The 22,849-nt window shown below is 42.5% G+C and overlaps 1 protein-coding gene across 1 annotated transcript in view; it reads right to left on the minus strand.

Moving 5' to 3' along the window:
• The window catches only part of FSTL4 (follistatin like 4), a 217,739-nt gene that overhangs the window by 98,951 nt on the left and 95,939 nt on the right, over window positions 1-22,849 (minus strand). The window contains exon 5 of the mRNA XM_063413684.1: window positions 969-1,159. Coding sequence (XP_063269754.1) covers window positions 969-1,159 — 191 coding nt within the window. The remainder of the gene's footprint in view (window positions 1-968; window positions 1,160-22,849) is intronic.

A 22,849-nucleotide genomic window follows, 5' to 3' on the forward strand; every position in this document is an offset into this window, starting at 1 on the left:
GAGTGAGCTCAGGGAGGAGCCTGCAACACTCTGTCTTCCCTGGGAACTAAGAGTGCAGAGGAGACACTCAAGGGTGAATTTACTCTGAACAACCTGTTCTAGTGGCATGTCCCTGCCCATGGCAGGGGTTGGAGGGAGATAAGCTTCAAGGTCCTTTCCCATCTAAACCATTCCATAATTCTATGAAGGAACAGCTTTGGAAACTGGAATAGGTCCCAGATACGACTGGCTTCCAAAGGGCTCTTAAAAGGCATTTGCTTCTAGTTCTTTTCATGGATGACATAATGGAATGGAAAAGTCATTTTACAGGACTGTTTTCCCAGGTCTGGATGTACAAAGAGCAAGTTGAGGACACAGAATACCCAGATCTAATGCCTGGGATGGCTGTTTGGTTCACTTTCCCAATGAGATTAATTCCAACAGCACAGCATGCCTAAAATTAGAAATAACAATTTTTTCAAGCTCTTACCTTTTCTGTCAATTTCTGCTATTTAACATTTCAGCATCTGCCCAGGGATTTTAGGACAACAAACCTGTTGAAAAACATTCCAACTTTGCTGTCACATTACTCTATGCTAATGCCCAGTCCAGAAGGCAGGGAGAAGAATTTGAGAGATTTCTGCCTAACTTACATGCACCTAAAAAATCCAAAGTACTTCTCCCCAAGCCAAGTAACTGGAAATACCTCAGAAGACGTCAGTTTGCAGAGCAAGGATTATTATCTACTTCGAGGAATATGGATGGGGCTGGAAAACTGCCATGTTTTTGTTTGGAGATGAGCTTCAAATGTTTGAGACAACACTGACTCCTGGGAGATGCAGAGGGAGACTCATTGACTGTGTTGGATTTTCCTCCTTTACCTGCTGCTGACTGGACAAGTACAAATGACCATTCCCACATGAATGCTGCTGTTACATTCGAATGAAAATCCACTTCATAATCCCATTTTCACTGAACAATAAACCCACCTGAGCCAGTTCAGAGCTGCTGAGATGCCCATCACTGTTGAGATCCAAGTGCTTGAAGAGCTCTTCAATGAGGAAGCGCTTCTGGGCTGCTCTATCCTTGGCCAGGCTGCTGGGCGGGCTCTGCCGCCGAGCCTGCAGGTCCAGCAGGATGCTCTTGAGCCGGCTGTAGTCTGCCATGGTGCAGGCATCACCTGAGAGATAAGACATCATTACTGTTCCATGTGCATTTACCTTGGTCTTTTCAAAGGGCTGAGGTCCTAAAGGGAAAAATTAGTCACATAGGTCTGCATATTCAGCTCCATTCAGCTCTGCACTTGAGGAGCTGCTGTAGTCGTTACCTTTTGTAATAGCTGGCAGATTTTCTAAATCCTGCTGTCAGGGACGCTCTTCAGCATGTTACCATCCAGATTTTATAGGGCTTCAGTTACAGACTTCCACACTCAGTTTTGTAACTCCCACAAATATTAAATTGGCTCTGTGCTTTTCTATATGAATAGATTTATCCCATAAAGTAAAAAATAAACCTGGGGAAGTTGATGATGAGAAAGTTCCACTAATGTAAATGGTACCTCGGAGTGTCACCCTAAGTCAAACATGGGGCTGATCTGAAGGAATCCTTAGAGGCAGCCTAGGGTGGTAGAAGGCCAGAGGAAGGAGAGGGAGGAGCGCAGGGTTCTGGGGAGCCCCTGAAGCTGTGGTGTCACTAGTGCCTGCCCCATCACCTGCTCCAGGCTGAAATAAACACTGTCCTGCCCCTGAACAAGGAAAAAGGTTATTATCAGGGAAAAGCCCTCAAGCCACTATCCCTCTAGAGACTCTGGCTTGGCTCAAGCAATCAGATTGAACCCTCCTGACCCTGGAAGCTCATGCTGTGCCCACAGCATCCAGCTCTCTCACAGCTCTTCTCCTCCTCAAGAAAATGCATCCACATGCTCAAAGTGGAGTAAGACATTATGACCCTTTTCTGCTGATCCATTGTCTGGCAGAGCTCAGCAGAAAGAGAAATGGCAACTGTCTTTTTGTGCAATCTGTTTGCTTTAGTGCAGAGCAGAGGGGCTGGTGCCAACCACGAGCCTTGGACAGACCCTGGAGCACCCTCAGGTTCCAGTTGTCCCACACTCCGTGGGTATCAACCAGACCCCACCACCAGCATCCACACCTTCAGCTGTTCCCCTCAGATGTCCTTATGTCTATAATGTAATTTCCCCATAATGTAAATAGCCTTATCTTCTGCAATACTGGTTTAAAAACTTCTTCTTTTAAATCCCATCACTGATCCTGTTGGATTATATCTAAGATTTAATATTAAAACTAAGAGAACATGGTCCCACCTCAGTTTAAGGTACAATACCCTTGTAGAGCAGGTCCCCAAAGACTCTAAACATTATTCCTCTGAAAAATAACAGAAGACTCTGGCACAGTGACAACTAATGTTCCTGTCCTTTTCTTGCTGATCTGTCACATTTTGGACCTCTTGGTCCCACTCCAACCAAAACTCAATTAAAATTCCAGGTGGGAGGCATTTCTCTGATAGCAACACCATCTACTGTCAAGTTTTTTTTTTCACCCTTCATATTTTGTGCTCACAACTTCAATAGCATCATGACTTGAGAAGGTGAGAGAGGACACAGATGCTGAACATGTGCTCACCAGTCAGGTCAGTACCCTCCTGCTATATGAACAAGAACTGCAAGACAAGGCTTATTTCCTACCCTGAACTCAGTCCCATCTAGTTTGGGGAGTTTCTTGCTGCTCAGGGATACTAAGCAGCTGATAAATTTTTCCTTCCTTCTGAATAACCTCCAAAAAGCACTGTGTCCCAATTGGGATCAGTCTTGTTTTACAGAAAAAACAAGGCTATGCAGCTGCTATTAGTTATGTTTATTATTCTTGGCTTCTTTATTCCCAACCATGTCATTTGATGGTTTGTAAAGGCAGTATGATTTTTTTTCATTCAATCACCAGCTTATTTAAGAGAAAACCTGATTACTGTATCCATTTAATCAAGCTATTCTGTTGTAAATACTGTTTTAGCTACTGCAATAATATTTTTTTTCTGAGCTGGAATTTTATTTTCAGTCAAAAGTTAATCCCAGAAATATATCTAGGGCTAATGAGGATAGGGAAAAATATTTAATTTTCTTCCACTTCAGTTTCTGCTATGTGGTTTCCATTAGTGAGCACCAGCACAGCTACAGGCACTGCACATGGTGACACCTGGGTGGGCTGACCCACTTACCCTGTGCTCCCCACAAGGATATGCCAAAGCAGTTCTTTCTTTACACCCTCCAGAAGTTTTGTTTTCAGCAGCTGGGACTGCTTTTTGCAGATACTTGCTGTTACCTGGGCAAGCCTTTCCCAGCCTTCCTCCTTCATGCCCAGCACGAACCCATTTCCCAGGTGTCACATCTACATGGGGTTTTTTCACACCTGCAGGGAAGAGGACTCCACCACGATCCTGGGCAGGACAGAGTCAATCCTTTCAGTGAAGAATTTTTTGTTAATACTCAACCTAAGCCTCCCCTGGTACAGCCTGATGCTGTTTCATCTCATCCTGTCATTTAGTACTTGGGAGAAGAGATCAACTCTCTCTTGGCTACAACTTTCAAGTAGTTATAGAGAGTGAGAAAGCCCCCCTGCACCTCTCCTTTTCTCAGGCTGAAGCCCCCAGTTCCCTCAAGCGTGGTGTGAGCCAGGAAACAGTGATCTCCTTTCACTGAAATACAACCCTCCTGGATTCTTTCATGCTCAGAAAACAAAGGCACCACAAAACTGCTTTTCTTGAAAAACTACACACTGATTTGGGCAGCAAGCCAGCCCAAGGTAAATGTGCCCATTTGGGGGGGTCACAGCCATGCTGCAGCTTCTAGGCAAGTGTGATGGGCACTAAGAGTGAAATAAAGGGAAGCAGGGAAGGGCAGAGCTGGTGACAGCTGCTGGCAGCAATTCCCAAATCCTGCTACAAACTCATAATACATTTTTCCCCATCACACTGTTCCTGTGTTCAGGGTCATAGATCCAGCAGTCCCCCATCCTGCACAGCGGGGTGAGGCCAGTCCATGGTGAACACATCAAACAAAACCAGCAGTCAGACAATTGTGTCTGTTATTTAAAAAATAAGTCCAGTTTCACATGTTGCTACTATATGCTGCAGGCAGAAAATCAGAAAGTGCTTCTGGCCCCTGTCAAATCTGGCCCAAAATTTCATTACCTTCATTTCCTTCTGGAGAAAATCGCACTCTCCAGCTCTGTTGGAAGTGGATCCCAAGCCTCTCTCCACAGTGTGGATGTGACAGACTGCATGTGTCTCACACCTTGGCACATTTTCCCTGACATCCCAGACATCTGAGAGCTGCAGTGTTGCAGAAGCAGTTGGTCAGAGCCCAACAGTGCTGAGCTTTTAGCAGCACACAAGAAGCAAAAGCAATAGAGTTCTGTTCCAGGGTGTGAGATTGGTAATTTGCTCCTTTGACTGAACGAAAAGATCGATAGAAAAATGCACTACAACTGTTATATGCATGTAAGTATATATGTATAATTTATATACTTATTCTTACTGTAGTGGAAGAACAGAGAGAAAACTTCTCCAGGTCAGTTGAAGCACTCTGACCTGAAACTATAACTTTATACTAGGTCTGGCCAAAGTGTTGGCTCAGAAATTATCTATGCTTGGGACGTCTGAGCAGATGTGCTGCTGCACAACCCAGACCTAATGCTATTTATTTCAAACAAATTAAGGTGCTTCAGGACCAGACATGGATGCTGGGAACATCCTAGTAAAGACACTGCCTGCTCAGCCAAGTTACTGAGGAGACACATTCAGACTACTTAAAACATCTAGGAAGCCAACACCAAAGACAGAGAGATTCTTCTGCAGCAAAGATCCTTCCCCTCATTTACTAGGCATTATTATTTCATCTTTTAACCTAAATTCTTTAGAGACTGCTGACACTGAGCTGGTTTATAGGTCTTGGAGAGCAAAGCTGTGTATTTCCTCTCCTTCCCTCTCGCCCACTCCTGCTGTCCTGACATCTGTAATCTTCTTACGCTGTGCCAAGGATCTACCAACTTTATCTACAAAATACCATCACATTAGGCTTCTGCCACCTCTCTGTTCATCCAGGTACTACAAACATGACTGTTAAGCAAAAAGGATGTCAGAAAAGTTGTCTGTGTGCCCTCTCACTTATCCCCGCTCTTCTCTCTCCCTGCTGACTGCCTCCAGCAGTTTCCTTTGCAACACAAGCTCATCATTAGCAGTTTATCTCATCTCAGGCTGCTCTCCTTGGTAGGTCTTGCTAACGGATGTCTCTCAGCTTGGTGTCCTTGTTAGAGATTCCCAGGGACTTGGATTCTGCTCACAATTGTAACCTGTACTGGGAGGTTTAGGTTGGATGTTAGGAAAAGGTTCTTCCCGCAGAGGGTGGTTCACAGGAACAGGCTCCCAGGGAATGGTCACAGCACCAAGGCTGACAGAACTCAAGGAGCATTTGGGCAATGCCCTCAGGCACGTGGTAGGATTTCTGGGGTTGTCCTGTGCCAGGCCAGAAGCTGGACTTTATGATCCTTGTGGGTTCCTTCTAACTCAGGATCTTCTGATTCTATGATTTTAGCTGACCCCCACTGCTCTTTTTGAAGCCTTCTTTCCCTTCCCTGTTTCTAAACATCAGAAATGCCACCACGTGCTCCAGGTGCCCATGTGGCACTGCCAGCTGACGCTCTGTGGGTACTCAGGCACCATCCCCACCACACAGCTGGGACACCAACACACAGAAAGACACCCACACAAATTCTGCATGAGCTAAAACTGCTATTCTGTCATGCCCTAAACTGATTCTTCAACTCTAGTCCATTATTTCCCTCTTCATGCTGGGGAAGATCTCCAAAGAAACAAGCCCTTCTTACCAGTTTAGAGCATTTTCAAGCCCAGTAAAGCCTGGAACTGTTTGAATTTAAAAGCCAAACCAAACCAAGCAAACAAACAAACAAACAAAACCCCCCAAAAATCTAAACCAAAACAAAAAAACCCGCCAAAAACCCAAAAACATCCCCCCCCCCAAAAAAAAAAAAAAAAGAGGGAAAGAAAAACAATAAGACAGAAGAAGGGTAAAAGAAAAATCCAGCATATGAAGGTCTGATTGCTGAAATGTGGCAAATAACTGCCAAATTTACATGCTCAGCTTACTCCAAGCAATGCTGCTTCTTGTTTTGCAGCAGCAACTTAATTCATCCTGTTTAGCACTTCTGCATGCTTTGGCAGATAAAATATTGATCAGCCTGCCAAGAAACACAGAATGCCATTATGTTTTTATGTCAGAACTCAGTAATGATCTACATTTATCAAGAGCATCCTCCCTGTGAAAGGTCAGTGGTGAATGTGGCTAAATTGTGATGACAGATCATTAATCCAGCTCCCTCAATAATTGTCCTCTTTAAAAATTTTACTCCTGGTTTATGTGAATTGCTGTAGGTTTTTACACTTGGATCCCACAGCAATCTTCAACCCAGTTCTGAGTAAAAGCAGATAACAGAGGAACAGCAAGGCTGGAGATGAAAGCGTCCTTCAAAGGAATGTAGGGTACAAAATAAAAATAAACTGAGGAAGTGAAGAGCTTGCTTTGATGGGGAAACTAATCTCCCAGTGAAATATTACCGTGCACGGTGCCTTACAATACGATGATTACTCGAAATGTCAGTACTTCTTTAAATATCAAAAATTATCTGATAACACCTACAGAGCACCAATCTCGGAGACCTTGGTGTGCAGATCACCTGACAGCAGATGTGAGCCTGAACACACAGAGAAGTCTTTAGAGGATTTGAGTCCCACTGGTTCCTGAGCTATTTTTCAGCAAAACTACACAGGCTGTGAGAATGGCAGGCGGCACCTGCAGCTCCTCCTGAAATCCGTGAGAGAAGCTGCGCAGCCATTAGCATCCAGGCTAAGTGTGAGGGAGTGTGATTATCAAGAAACACACAAGAAGGCATACAAAGAGAGTCAAACTTCTGGTGACCCTTCAAAAACTCTCCAGAAGTTTCCCCCGAGTGGCATCTCCGCACAGCTGGAGCACGGGTACCCAGTCCATATGCTCTCAGATCTGAGCTCCAGCCCTTGAAAATCTGCAGCTGTGCTGCCACTCCCAGCACAGGATTAGACTCAGTGTGTTATCACCAATGCAGGTGAGATAGGACATATCAACCCAGCATCCCACACAGAGCTGCCAGCCCCGTTTGGCTCCTGGATCCCACCATCACCTGCCTCCCATCCACCCACCACAGCAGGACAGAGCTGCTGCTCACTGTCCCCACAGGGGAGGATGATAACAACCTACACTGAAGGGGGAACTCCAGTGGCACTAATTTTCTAGGCAACCCTTCAGCACCGCCATATGTGGTAATAAAGAGCGGTTTGGAGCAGGCTGAAGAGTGTCATTTCTAAGGCAGGAGGCATCAGAGGTGTCATTTTATTTGACAGTTCCTCTCAGACCCTGCTGACTATTTTCAGCTGTTCCTATGGCAGTTTTCAAGGTCCAGGAAGAAATTCAGTACAGGAGATGAGAGCACTAAGATTTGTTTTCTCATCCGTATCTATAGGGCAAAAAAGATATCGTTACTGAAAATAACATTTCTAGACAAAATTAAAGGGGTTGGAGAAAAGCTGTTTTCAAAACAGTCCTTCCACTTTATTTCACTCAGGCTTTATCTGGCATTGTTAGAAGGGTCAGAAAATGACTAAACTAAAACGTCAGAATTTATTTCTGAGCATGGCTCCTTAATTCTTGTGCCATCTACGGCAAAAATCCTCATCAGCACCACCCCTTTTTCCTACATACAAAATGAAAGTGTTGGCTGAACAGTGGAAATGTGGTCCCAAAAGATCAGACCTCTGAACCTGAGTGAGACATTATGCAAACTCTTTACCCCAATGATCTGTTGCCTTACGGCCTGTTTGACTCAACAGAGTAAGTTTACATGGGGACAGGAAAATTAAAGATGACTTCAGTTCTTCAGGGGTCTCCTTGCGAATCCCCATTCTGCCATGCAAATTTTTCATCTGTCTCTTTCTATCTGTCTTCCTCTTCCTTTAATTGCTTGTTTCTGCACATGCATGGAGAGTTTGGCTGGACTTTCCTCCCAATTTTCCTGTGTGGTTGGAAAGAAGAAAATAACTGCTTTTCTCAAAAATTTACATGAGCAAACTCCTCTGAGCAAGTGCAGCTGCAGGAGGAGAACATCAAGAAACCTATTTGGAATTGACAATTTCTTCCAATTTAGAGGTACCTGTGAGTTTTGAATCTTCCCAACTCTGATTTTTATAGGCTGTAAATACCGGACGTTGAAAGTTAAGAAAAATTCTCCATTGAAAGAGTGGTTTAACCTTGGAACAGGCTGCTCAGGAAAGAGGCAGAGTCCTCATCCCTTAAAGAGTTAAAAACATGAGCAGGTGTAGCACTTTGCAATGGGATAGTGGTAACGGGGATATTTGGCTGAAGGTTGGACTTTAGGATCTTGGAGGTCTTTTCAAACCTTAATGATTCCACAATTCCATATAACATCTGAGCAAACCAATTTAGGATGGAGAGAAATTAACCCAAATCTTAATATATAAAAATCGGTGATAACAACCATTTAACTGCTGATCATTCAGAGAAAGCTTCCTATAAAACACCAGGCTGTGTTCTGCAGCAATTACACTGCACGTAACCCCACTGCAGTGTTCCTCTAACACCTGGTAATAACACAGGGAGTGTTGTGCTGTCTCCAAACATCACTGAAGACCATCTCTGTGCACAGAGGAAGCCACACACCACAGATGTGACATTTAGGCAACGCTGCTAATTACATCCTGTTCCCTCACAGCATTGCCTGCCCACCCCCTTTACACACAGCCAAGCTCCTCAAAGGCTGAGTACCTGTTTTATTCCTGATTGGAATTTACAGGTTAAGTGAAACTCTGGTGAAGTTCCTGCTAAGAGCAGATGTTTAACATCATGCAAATGAACATCCTTCAGTTGCCTCTGCTGAAAAAATTCAATTAACAATAAAAATCCAAACTAACTTGCTTATCTTAGGGATGTGTTTCAGCTAATAAGATGTACATTTATCAGGTATCCATATATAATTTAGCAGCAACTGGGAGCTCACCAAATTTATCACAGAAATGGAATGGAATATATGCCATGAAGTAGATACTATTAAACAATAGACATTTACAACCTGGAAGAGTTAAAGCTTGCCTCAGTGTGTATTTGTTTCAATATTTCATTTTATTACAAGAAAAAGCACCCATCTATTACTCTGTGAGTTTTAAAAAGATATTAAAAACTTACAGCATGAGAATATTAATTCCCAGTTTTATAAACAAAAAGTCTATTCCTACCTTAAACAATTACCTTCCAAACTGCATAAAGCTAAATGAAATGTATGCCTCAGCCCCAAATGCACAGGAAGAGATGGATGGATTTTCAGCATTTCCTGGGAAGCCCAAGAATTACAACTTGGTTTGCCAAGTCCAAAGGCAAGTTCTAGATTTGTGTCCTGCCTGGAAGGGAGCAGGAGCAGCCCCAGGGAGGGAGGCAGGAGGACGCCTGCAGATGGGAAAACACACGATAAACATAATTTATCAAGTGCCTATCACCACCTAGGCAGTGTGCCACAGATTTATAGATTTTTAAAGCCAAGAGGGATTATGTGCACACTCTGACCTCTGCACCGAGTTCAACAAGATTTTCCCTGCAGCAGCTCCATAATTTGTTTGCTCTACAGCACACCACCCAGGAAAGCTTCCAGCCCTAATTTAAACATCTAAGAGCAATTTTTCAAATGATTACTTAGTCTCAGTGGGCAAACATATTTTATTTTTAATTTGTTTAGCTTCAATTTCCATCCACTAGATTTTGTTACACATCTATCTGGTACATCAAACTGTAAGTCTGATATTCCACAAGTCCCCTTCCCAGGTCTGCTCTGCTGTTTTGCTCGTCTCATGTTACACCTGTCCTCTCTGAGGAGCTGTGGGATACAATGGCTAAGGCAGCTCACATTCTGAATGACTGGGTTTTCCCCTCTTTTCTGGGAATTTTATCCCTCTGTGGTTGGCAACAAAGTGACTGGGGCCATGTTTGCAAGAACCTTTGGCTTCTAGTCTGCAGTGGGTGGCTTTTCCAAAATTCAGTGTTCACCTCCTGAAATGGCTCAGACCCTCCCGGGTACTACAGGGTGATACTGCACTGCCCACAGAGAGCCCAAACACATTCCCAAGCCAGGGAATTCTAGATGATTTGGTGGATGATTGCTCTCATTCCACCAGGACGTCTCTCCCAAAGATCCACTCGGACAGCATTTCAAAAACTATTCAGCATAAAGAAGATGTAACTAACAGCAATGACTGGACTGGGAAAGCACAAAAGCACAAGGCTGTTCTGATTACATTTGCTCCCTGCTGAGTATTAGCTCATAATTTTTGTGTTAAAAAATTAAAAACTATTGTCGAGCCAGAGGAAGAAACAAAGTTATGAACATCAATGCAGATGAAGGAACACCACGCAATCAAGGCAAACAACTCATAACTCCTATAATACTTGTCTCAACCACTAGGTGAGTGTAAATATAACAGAAATCCTGAGTGAATTATGCATGAGTCCTATACTGAAAACTGTCAGTTTCTAATGATTAATTTATATAAAACACAGCCCACTCTGCTATAAATCTATTACTCCACACAGAGACATGGTCTTACACACACACTCTCACACACTCAACTCACTGTGACTGTTGTGTACTCTCTCTAAATTATATTTTGACTTCAGATTGTATTGTTCTGCTTTTTGAAAGCTATTAAGCTAAGTTAGTGATGCTGCATCCTAAGGTGCAGACAAGGCAGGAGGGGAGCAGGAAAGGAAAATGTCCCTTACAATGGTCTTTTAACAATAACAACAAAATTAGCTTAAGAATGTCTAATTTCTTAAGTTCTCATCCCAAAACAAATAGCGTAATGAATTGCTTATGAATTGAGAAACACTGTATTGAAAGAACCTGGGAAGACAGTGAGTTTTATAAAGGGTAAGTAAAAGAAAATAAGACAGGAGAGGTGACTGGCCAGGTGCAAGGTGAGTGTTGGGATTCTTAATCAGACCCATAAGGGATACTGCATAATACTGCTTTCCAATATGGAAAACAAAACGTAACAAAAAAATCAACAAAAAAATCAACAAGAAAATCAACAAAAAAGTAAAAAGACCTATTTGTGAAAGACCCACTCCCAGACAGTAACAGGTGAGCAGCACTCCTGGAAACAGGAGTGTGTTCTCTATAAATCCAGACGTGAATTTCTGTTTCATCATGTCAGCAAATCTAAGGTATTAAAGGCAAACCTATAGTGTACAACTGACATCTCAATTTGTATGATTTGTACTTCCTGGGGTCAATTCATCCATCCCAAAACCCCAAAGCTGTGTGTGCTGCTCCATGGCAGCACAGTGGGACTCTCCAGGAACCTCCACACTCAGTTTGTACAGAGCAGTAAAACCCAACACTCTGCTTTTGGCAAGAATTCACTAGATGGTATTCATTTTACATATTTCCTTGTGCTTTTACTGTAAGGATGGTTGGATGACAGGTCTCTTTCCATGGGCTGACCCTTTGGGCCACCAGCAATGGCAGGAAGGCTCTGGTCAATGTGGTTTCATTGTGATGGGTTAGGAAGAAATATTTGGGGGACAGCTGTAGGTCAGCAGGGAATTTTGGTTGGGAGTAGTCTGTAATAATCTACAGACTTCTCCCTGTCCATGTCTGCCCAATCCATTTAAAGGCTCTGAGATAAGGCTCTCACTCTGCTTTCAGAGAGCTCCTGGCATGGGTTTAAAGCCTCAAGTGCTGCCAAAACACAAACAGCAGAACAAACACAGCACAACAGATCTGCTGGGACCCCTCTATCTGTACACACGGCAGCATCAGATGCTGTGTCAGTGATGGATTACAGCCTCAGTACAGAGGCAGCGAAAGCAGGAGATGGACAAGAAGTTAAGAAGTTATCACCCTTGGCCTCATGCACGTGCCCACAGACAAGGGAAAACCCAAACCAAATACATCAAGAAGAGGAGCTGTTTGAAAGCCAGTAATATCTTTTACAATGTATCTGCTGTAAGCACCAGTTTACACCTAATGCTGTGCTTTAGCTTAATTCTTTGCACCTGAGATTGCTATTTTTAAATGAAGGGAATTAACCTGTCAGACGTTAATGTTAACGTGTTAAGAGTGCTGCTTTGTTAACACTGAGGCCAAATCTTCCTGAGTGATCTGCAGGAGAGAAATAAATAAGTAAGGTCCTTCTGGGAATTTGAAGCACCTAAAAACATATATGAAAAAACCACCTGTCATCATGAATGGAAGAGTTAATTACTGTACAGTGATGATTAGCTTCACTCTTCACTTCAGCAGTTATGTGAGGAAGAGTTTTGGTCTGAGTGTGCAGGAAGCCAAGCCTGCCTATCACTGTAGCCAACACTTACTCCTCATTCTTATATGGAAAATGTCTTCACTAATTTAATGCAGACTCCCCTTAATTTAAAGTAACCAAACCAAACAGGCTTTTGTTAGATAAACAGGATATTTGCTCATTGTGCCTACTTCAGTTGGTGATGCTACACAACCTGCAGTTTGACATTTTACAAACCTCTACCTTATTCCTATTAGAGAAAGCAAAATTGTCTGGATTCCTCTGGGAAGTAACCAGTGCTCACTTCTTTATGGCTGACTGGTACATCTATCAAATACTTCTAGATAGCAAATGTGTTATTTGGAAACTTTAATAAACATTGAAGTCCTCTGGCACTAATGTAAATTTTGCTGATTCTGTTCTGCTCCGAAACACCTTTCCAAACAATTCACTGGCTCTGCTGTCAGAAGGAACGTTTCACTATCACTCAGTGCTTGAGATTTCATGAATCTGGCTCCCTGGTATTTTTCATTTTTATTGTCTGGTGTCTTATCTGTATGAAGTATGCACAGGAAAAGTGGCCAGCAATGTGTATTACAAAGGCTACTGTGCACCATCCTTGGTGATGGATGCAGTCAAGAACATTTTTTCTTTTTCTTGCGTATTTATGTGCACAGGTTTTCTCTGATACCTTCTTGGAGACACTCTTCCTTCTATCACAAGACCACAGGATCTGCTACAGGACAGCTTTGTCCTCTATCACAGGGTTTTTGAAGCAATTCTGAGCCCATTGCCTGCGGTTACCTGTTCTCTCAAGATCATCCCTACTCAGAAGGTGTGTGATGTTTACAACAGGGAGAGCAGAGGGTATGTGCACACACAGGGAAGTAGTTCTTATGACATTTGCAGTCCAAAAGCAAGAGGAAAACACCATAATTCTCCCCAGACTGTGTGTCCTTCCACATCCTCAAAGGCATTTAGAGAAATCTCTGCAAAACACTGCTGATTTACAGCACTTCCCCACCTTGCACTTGAACTGTGGAGTCTCCCATATCCCCTTGCTGAGCACTAAAGGACAACACATGTAATTACAGTAAGCAGGAGTATTTATTATTGTTAAGGATGTGTGTAATGGTCTGATAACGATGTGCTGTGCCTGTTGTTCAGATGTCATTAGGAGACCTCTCAGCCGTCTCATTAGTAGACTGTAACATACACCCTAAAGGGCGTTACTGCAATTATAAAATGTTAACTTCTGAAGAGGAAAACATGCACGAGGGAGAGAAAGTACTTATAATGGGGACAGAAAGCATTAAAAAGGAGTAAGAAACTTCACACAGAAAACCTTTAAATTAGTCCAGAAACAACAGATTAAAGGGAATGCACATGTAGACATGAGAGCCTATCTGCTCCTCCAGAATTTAATGAGGTCAAAAGTACTCCATTTAGTAGATATAAAGGTTTGCAAAATAATAGTTGGATTTTTGTTATTATAATCACACACATATGTAGTGTCATACACATATGGCTCTCCAGAAACCAACAGTCTTCCATTATGGAGAGTGAAATTGTGCCAGCTAATGAAACAATGGCCCAGCTATGTAAAGGGATAAACCAATTTCTTTCCATGTGACAAACAGTGCAGATGAGGACTCCAATGCCTATTGCACCAACCTGTCCAATCAACCAGAGCATTCAACTCAGCCTCTGAATACACCGTGGCCTGTCTATAAAAGGCAGCTGCAGCATTTACAACTCATGAGGGCTCCAACAGAGAGAAAAACACAAATTCATCTACTCTAACTTCCCATTTACACCACAGATCCTCTTCCTTTGGAGCCCAGGCAACAGAAATATCAAGATTTGTATTTCTGCTCTAAATCCATGTTATGAACAGCAAACACAGCAGATCAAGAAACAGAATGAATAAATAAAAGCTCACCAATGCTACAGGCTGAATTTTGGGGATGAATTCCTCTCCTCTTTCTTTGTGATTTTTTTTTTTTTTAATATTTTCTCTTAAGCACTATAATGATGGATGATGAATAGGACAGTTATCTGAGCACTGAAGGGCTTTGCTACTGTCAATTCAAATACCCTTTCTGCAGTTCAGGGTACCAGTTCTGGAGTAGATTTGCTGGAGGCCTGTCAAGCTAACAATATCCCCACACCAACTGTTGGCAGTGGGATTTTTCATTATTTATGTCGCTAAAGAGGGAAGCTTCTTACCACAGAAATAAGGGGATGAAAACATGTTTTTCCTGAAGATTTTCAGAACTGCGAGTGCCATATTCCAGGGTAAAGCATGAATGAGAAATCACTGTGTTTTGATCCATGAGAGCACTAAATTGAGAAAGAATTAACAGCTTAAGAGCTGGGACGAAGGGAGCAATGGCCCCAAGGGAGCTGCCTGCCCAGGCACAGCACAGCTGGCTCTGGCACTTCTGTCCCTGTCTTGCAGGGCTTCAGCTCATGCTCTTCCTCAACAGGCTCCCTCCAGACCTCCCTAAAGAAAGGGGCTACCCAAATTTCCATCTCTCATATGGATGAGAAATGCCTCCCCCATGGCAAGACATCCCCAGCACCAGAGAGGATTTGGGGGTTAGAAAAGAAAAAGGGGAAAAGACGACAGCACATCTCTAAATTTTCCCAAAAGGAGGAGTTTAAGCCATTTACAGGATAGTCTTCAAAACATTTTCCCTCTTAACCCATTCCTGCCCAAATGGCTCTGCCCAACTATGAATTTGTTCCACATCCCAGAAATCTTTTCATTTCATTCTCTGCTCCACACTCATACCACTCAATATTTATTTCAAACGCATTAACTATAACACAAGTGACAGATTTGAATGATGCATCCTTTGGCTCCCAGGGCTCAGATGAACTGACATGGCTTCGTGCCCTTACCCTCACAGTAACCCTAAAAAGTCACAAGAGTTTGGGCTTATTCCAATCTTACAGCCATTCTTCATTGCCCCAAATTCCACCCAGCTGTGTCCAAACAGCACAGGACCCAAATGAAACTCAATGCCCTGGGTAGGATAAAACTCTGAGGTTTATTACAGTGGAGACTAAAATTCAATATTGCAGCACAGCAAACTTAAAATGCTGCACAGCTTTAGCAGCTCTTTGCTCAAAGAAGTAGTTAAATAAAAGTAAGTAGGGCTCAACACAGTTTTATTGACATAAATATTTGTTGAGGGCTCTGAAGGAAGAATTGATGCTTACGCCTTGCACTTCCAGAAACTGGGTACCCAAAGTGATTTTCTTTCTTTTTCAGGAGATTAATGCAGCTCAGCCTGCAGCACGTGGCATGAATAAGTCACTGCATTGCTGAGCACCTGTGCTGGCATTACAGTGACAGCAAAGGTCTGGATATCAAGTGCTCTGATACAGTTAAGTTTTATGTAAGGAATCCCTTCTCTCATGGCAGGTTCTGTAAGATAATAAGGCTTGTTGGTAACATGCTGGTTTTCTCAGTGAAAACCTTCCCATATCATCTGGGTCTCTTGCTAACACACACCGCAAAGCCTCAAAGATAATGAGAATCAAATCAGTTCATACATGGTCTTGCACAAATGCTTTTCTCCCTGTCTTTAGCACCACATAGAAAACGAGTGAAAGTTCCTGCTCTGGAGGGTGAGCCTAGGAATTTAATGCTGGGCCACTCCCTCAGTCATGTCAGGCCTTTCTCATACACCATATGTTTTTTGATGTACAAACTAAGACACATCATTCTAAGTTTCTTCTGCTAAGCTGCTTGAAACGTAAGTAAAAGTAAAAGCAAGAATTAATGTTCAAGCTTTAACTAAAATTTAGCCAAATCACATGGAGGCCATGAAATCAACTTGCACACCATTGCCCCCCATCAATTTAGAGCCCTGCCCAGCTTTTATGCATCTCAAAACCACAGCAGGCAATCAAAACAGCACCAAAATTCTCTCACATCTTTATCACTTTGCCTTTAAAGGAAGTGAAGGTTAACATATTCATGCTGCAATTACAAGGTGATCACGTTTTTCTCCCCTTCTCTGCCCTTTTTACAGAGGATTGCTCCCACTCTCCTCATCCCAGTTTTACCTCGAGGGAATATCACTGAGTTTGCTAGATTTAGTCTTCATCTGCAGCACAGAAAACATGACTGGAATCAAGATCTATGTTTATTTATTTCAAGATCTCTTTCCTGCAGCCAACAAAAACTAACTAACTGACTGACTAAGTAAATAACTAACTCCATTTTCTGTTTAATTTCCAGCCCATGTAAGATACAAGTTTGGTAATTTCATCTCCCTGGGCTGGAATGACCTCTGTAAGAAAAACAACACAACATTCAGACCATTATTTGATAGTTTTTTCTGTGTCCACATCAACAGAAAGAAAACAAATTAACCATTCCTTCTGTTGGCTGATGCCCTCTGATAAGCAGTTTCCAGTCACATTATGGGACAAAGCTCCCAGCTCAAACTTATCCAACCAAGTAACCACTTGAGCTCTTTCTAATACAATGGCAGCCAAATATCTGAAAACTTTAAAAACTAATATTCTAAAACTTTATGCTTCATATGCTAGAATTTGTAAAATCACAAAATGTTTTGAGCTGCAACCACCGAAGTAGAAAATATATCTACGGCTGTCAGATAAATTTATTTTCAGCTGTGAAAAAAATATATTGCTGTCTCACATAAGGCAGTATTCTGGCATCCCAAATATACCAGCCAATAGCCTGTTGGTCTAATTCGTATTTCAAAGATATTGCAAGTGACCCATCAAAACACACACCAAGGCCCTAAGCAAACCAGCAAATGTCAGAGGAGCAGCATCTTTAATAATACTCTTTAAAATCTGATCATTGTTTCCTATGACACACAAAGAACTCAGACTGTTCTCTGGCTGTGCCACTCCACAGGTCTTCTTCTTTCCATGTCTTTGAAAACCTTCTTTAGTCTTTTTGACTTCCAGTTCATTCACTCCCTTCTGAAAGAATCTGCTGTTCCCTCCATACATCCAGACCTGAGGAAACTGTTATAGGAAATCTTGGGCATTTGAAGCTCCACAAGAAGCCAGTCCCAGAGCCTTCCAAACCCTGCCCTGACCCTGGAAAGCCATGCATGGTCTCCTCCTGCTAATGAAAAGCCTTTCCCTGCAAGGCTTTATTGGGATCTTTTGTCTCAGGAGCTTTGTGGCATATTACAGCATAATTGCTTTCTTACTGATTTTCAAATGTCAAAACTTTAATTCATTACATCTTAAAAAGAATTCAATTTTCATGTCAGGTAGAAGATCTCCATGGTGTTTCAGGTTCCCTACCCATGGCAGGGGTTTGGAATGAGATGATCTTTATGATCTCTTCCAATCCAAACTATTCTGTGATTATTTGACTCTAGGTTAAAAGACATTTTAAGAAAGCTAAGCCTGAACTCAAAAACCCCCAAACCATTATTAGAAACCAGAGAGACAGAGAAATATATTTGTTTTCCCAGTTTTAATTTATTAACTCCTTAAAAGCAATTTAGGAAAGCTTTATCTGAGAAGGGGTCATGCTCCACAAGCACATTTTTTCCATGGGCACATATTTGTAACTGACAGAGGTGTAGTTAACACACATTTGGCTAATGCCTCATTCCATGGTACTTCTCTCTCCACATGGCTCTCTCCTTGGCTGTTCCTCTGAGAGGGAGAGGTGCAATGAACACCTCAGGTAAAAACCAAATAGCACTGTTCAAGATGGTGACAGTGGCACATTTAAAACAACACCTGCCAGAAGTACCTGCAGATGGGACTGAGTCATAAAAGACAAGATTGCAGCTACAGTATTTCCTTCAAGGAGTAGAATGCTGACCAAGTACAATTGCAGGAGACTTGGCACTAAGAAGTTTGACAAATCAGGACACTTTCTAAGGAAGGATGTCACCAGCAACATCCTCCATCTTTCAACCATGATGTCACTGCTGTGAGACAGTGTCAAGCCTTGTGGAGGTTGCACTTGTAAATAAAAAATAGGAGTAGTCCTCAGCATTGAGCATGAAACTAATCCCTTGGCTCCAAAGTCATCAGCTATAGCTTATCTGCACGTCAGCTTTTCTAATACTCTGCCTATAAGCTTGAAAATATCCCAAATCTATATCAAGAGGTAGAGGGGAGAAAGGAGTTGAGGCCACCTTTTAACAGCGCTTTCCCACAGCCATCAGGAGACTGCCTTGCACTATGAGACTGCAGATGAAGGTTTTGACTATAAAACTTACAAAATTGAAATAATCAGCTGCATCTCTTAGACAGAATCTGGAATATACATTGATGTATATGGCTGGGATTTATTCCTTACAAGTTTAAATATGAAGCTTAACTAAACATCACTCAAACACACGATTCAGACCATGAAGACACTAAATTCCATTATTCCTCCCATCTGCTAAGGCCAGAATTGGGATTAGGAGCATTATGACCTAGAAACTCAGGAATTCTTTAATCTAAACTATCCTGACCTTGGTGGCAGCACATGGCCCCAAATTCAACCATCTCAGCAGGGCACGCATATTCTGATAATACCTTTATCTACATTTATGTACATAATGCACATACAAAGACACAGTGCAGCAATAGTGTGGTAGTAGAGAGTAGTAGTCTCTTCTTGGGTCTGAGACAGGAGGACATGGGAACTGCCTGCTGGTGTGAGAAACGACACTGACTTTTAAAATTTAAAAGGTTTATTAAACCTTAACAAAATACAACAAGGAGCAAGAGCAGCGCTGGCAGTATCCATGACCAGCAGCCACACGCTCGCTCACAAAATGGCCGCTCTGCCTTTTATACCCTGGTGTTGCATCAGCCAACCTTGGCCCCTCCCACAGCCTGTCAGTCAATGTCTCTTTGCCGTCCATTGGTGGAAATCTGTTTCTTGCAACTTGATTGGCGGTCAGGTGTTGCCATAGTAACAATCCAGCCCGCCCCAAATGCCCCAACTACCAAGGCCATCCTGTGGTAACGATATGAGGGGGAAGGAAAGGGGACTGTGGGAGAACATACCACAATAATGTAACTATTCATCTACAAAACTCCTCTGAACACACACATAATATTCATCCCTTAATTGTGAGAGCCAGCCATCTCATTACTCATCTATAACACTGGCAAATTCAGCACTGGCAGCCCTGGTCAAAAACCATGCCCTAAACGGAGTCAGCCAGGTCCCTAACAGGAGTAAGCTTGGGTCATAATCTGCTTCAGCAAAGTGAGCATCCACTGCATGGGAAATCTTATGCTCTCTGAAAAACACATTCCAAATTAGAAAATAACAATTCTAGGAATGGAACTGTATTACACTTTAATGCTGTATTACAAGGGATGTATTAGTGTTTTCTGCAGAAAAAAAAGGCATCTAATGAGTCAGAGCCAACAGCTTTCAAAACATCCCCAGCACCTGGTTTGGACTTGTTTGCTTCATTATTTTCTTTCCCTTTGCAATGTTTAAGTTGTGTTCTTCAGCAGGGATCCATCCCTTTCAGCTCATTCAAGCATGTAGCTCTACTCATGCCATGGAGAGATGGTCACATTGTCACCCTTCCAGCCTTAAACTCTCCTAACCTGAATGCTAGCAATACCTGGAAATGGATGTCTTGGCAGGAGAACTATTTATGTTTGACATTTGTTTTAAATGCAGAGCCAAAAGAAAATTTCTTTCATTAAAACATGTAATTAGAGATTTTTTAAACATTGAAAAAACTCTGTCTTGTTTTAGATGAAGAGTTTCTGCTTCTTTGACTTGAAACAAAAAGCATCTGTTTTGGCAATCTCCCACCACAATCATACATCAGCTGTTAAAAACATCTTGAAAGGCACAAAATTAAATGAAACACATCTGGAGCCAATTTGGACATGTATTTGTTTTCTAAACAGTACTAAATTCAAATCACTATCTTGAAATGATAATATAAGCACATCAAAGTCAATAGAAATAATGAGAACTGGCCTTATTCATACCATGATTACTATCTGTATATCCTTACCAAAATACTGGTGATCATAACTCCTAAATAACCTAATGGAGAGAACGGATCACAAAATGAGACTGCAATTAAAGCTTAATATTAAGACAAGTCTTTCAGTAACTGTATCCAGCCTACCTGCAAGAGGGACAATACTTCAATGTCCACCCATGTCGTGGCTACTTGGAGCAGACAGGAAACATCCTTTACTGCTATAAAATCTATAGGTTATTGATTCCTCTTTAGTGCAATTATTCAGACACAGCAAACGTGCTAGCCTGTAAAATGCAGTCTGTAGAGCTGTGCTTGCAATCACAAGCTATGTTCTCTGCATAGTCCCCAAAACATAAACCAGGTTTTTCATAGCACAAAGGCAAGAGCTCAGCGTGTGATGCCCGTCAGTGTCACCATTCCCATCTCTGATACTTGAGTAAGCAGGCCTGCACAATCCTCCATATCAATTCCACTCTCCTCCACCACCCTCCTCAGCACTGCTCAACAGGCTCATGTGCTGAGGAAGAAAAGGATGTGATTGGGGCCACAACATGGCACTGGGACCCACCACCACATTCATGTCCACATACACAGCCCCTGCTTCCCCCAGCTTGAGCCTTGGGGTATTCAAATCATCAGGACCTTCTCAGAGAGCTGCCTTTGCTTTTAGATGGTCATGATTTTTTGGAGTGGAAAAAGCACAACTCATGGCTTGAGTCAGTCCTGGTGGTTCAGGAGAAGGTGTGATGTGCCTTTGTCAAGTGCCCTTTCAAGGTGCTGGAGACATGGAAAGCATAAAACAAATCAAAACATCCCCCAGTAAAAAACCCTTTCCTGTGATGATGGCTCTCAATGAGATTCAGAGCCAGCCAGGGTGCCAAACATGTTAGAGCAAAACCTTCTCTGTCGCAGTCTCCAGATCACACAGGGCTGACTGAGAAATAAATAGAGATGACTCAAATTCATGATCTGGTCTGCAGAAAACAGCATAGATAAAACAACAGGACCATCAAGAAGGGCAAAATTGCAGGTAAGACAACAAAGTTTTGGAAAACATGGTTGAGAGTACAGAATGAAACATGACAGAAGTAAGCAATAATTGCCAGCAACACTCTCTGGTGGCTGGATACTTTGTGCAGTGCTTTTCCCCACTGCTTACAAATAAAACATTAAATTAACAGAAGAAGAAAAATGCACAGTTCAATTAAGTGTCTGTTCACATTAATCCAGGGAGTTAAAATGTGTAGGGGGGATTCAGATGATCTGTGTGGACCAAGACAGACATTTCCCAGCCAGTCGCTGGAGTAAAGTTTATTAAAAAATGCTCCAGTCTTGCAGGGTAACAAACTTCCAACAGTCTTCCTATAGAGACTTTTTCCTGCCAATTATTCCCAGGGACATGGGGCTTTTCCTGGTACAACAAGTCACCATGAAAAGATAGGGCATCCCCCTGACCTGGCCCAGCATCCACACCCCCTCTGTTGCTGACACATTCTTGCTAGAGCAGAGGGTTTTACAGATGCCAGAAATGAAGCAAAGCAAGATCAGGAGGATCTAGTCCACACACCAAAAAGTCTTCAAAAAAGTCTGCTGCTCTTCCACCTTTATTTCCAATTCAAGAGCATCTCTTTTATACAGACAATGAATAAAGAGCCATATAGTAATTCACAGCTGCCCTTCCTGACCTCTGAAACAAATCTGCCATTAGAGGAAATCGGATGCTGACTTCCAGGGCAGAAAGCAAGACCTTGTTAGAGGGTAAGTACGAAGCATCCAGAACCTGGCAAGCTTTGAAATGACCCTGACTCACTGCAAGGAGGCTGCTGGCACAGGCAGTGAACACTGAGTCCAAAGAAGAGCTAAGGCCAATGTCACATACAACTTCCTAGTGCCTCCATAGCATCCTCAGAAAAACACATTCCGTGCAGTCACAGTTCCAAGAGGACTTGGCATCTCTCTCTTTCCTGGACAGGAAAAGTGTTTTAAAAAAAAGAATATAAAAATATTTTTAAAGATATATCCATTTTCTAAATAGGTAACCAAAATGCTGTTTCTCTGGGGCTCACAAAAATCAAGCAGATGATATCCCTAGTACAGGCAGATGATGATCTCAACAAAAACCCAAAGATATTGTCTGCCTTTTGAGAGAAGACAGAGCAACATCCCCAACATCTGTCATCAATGAACTGCCCATGTCACAGGCTGACAAAGCTCTGTGCTGTCAGTGAGTCTGAGGTCTTAACACTGGCACAGGCTGCCCAGAGAAGCTGTGGCAGCCCCACCCTGCAAGTGTTTCAGGCCAGGTTGAACAGGGCTTGGAGAAACCTGGTCTAGTGAAAGGTGTCCCTGCCCATGGTAGGGGGTTGGTCTTTACAAGTCCCTTTCCATCCAAATAATTTTGTGGTTAGATGAGTAAGAGTACAAAAAAGATTACATAGCAACAGGACAAAAAAAAGGTGCTAAAATGA

This window comes from Prinia subflava, chromosome 16 (genome assembly GCF_021018805.1).
Source record: "Prinia subflava isolate CZ2003 ecotype Zambia chromosome 16, Cam_Psub_1.2, whole genome shotgun sequence".
In the NCBI taxonomy this organism is placed as follows: Eukaryota; Metazoa; Chordata; class Aves; order Passeriformes; family Cisticolidae; genus Prinia; species Prinia subflava.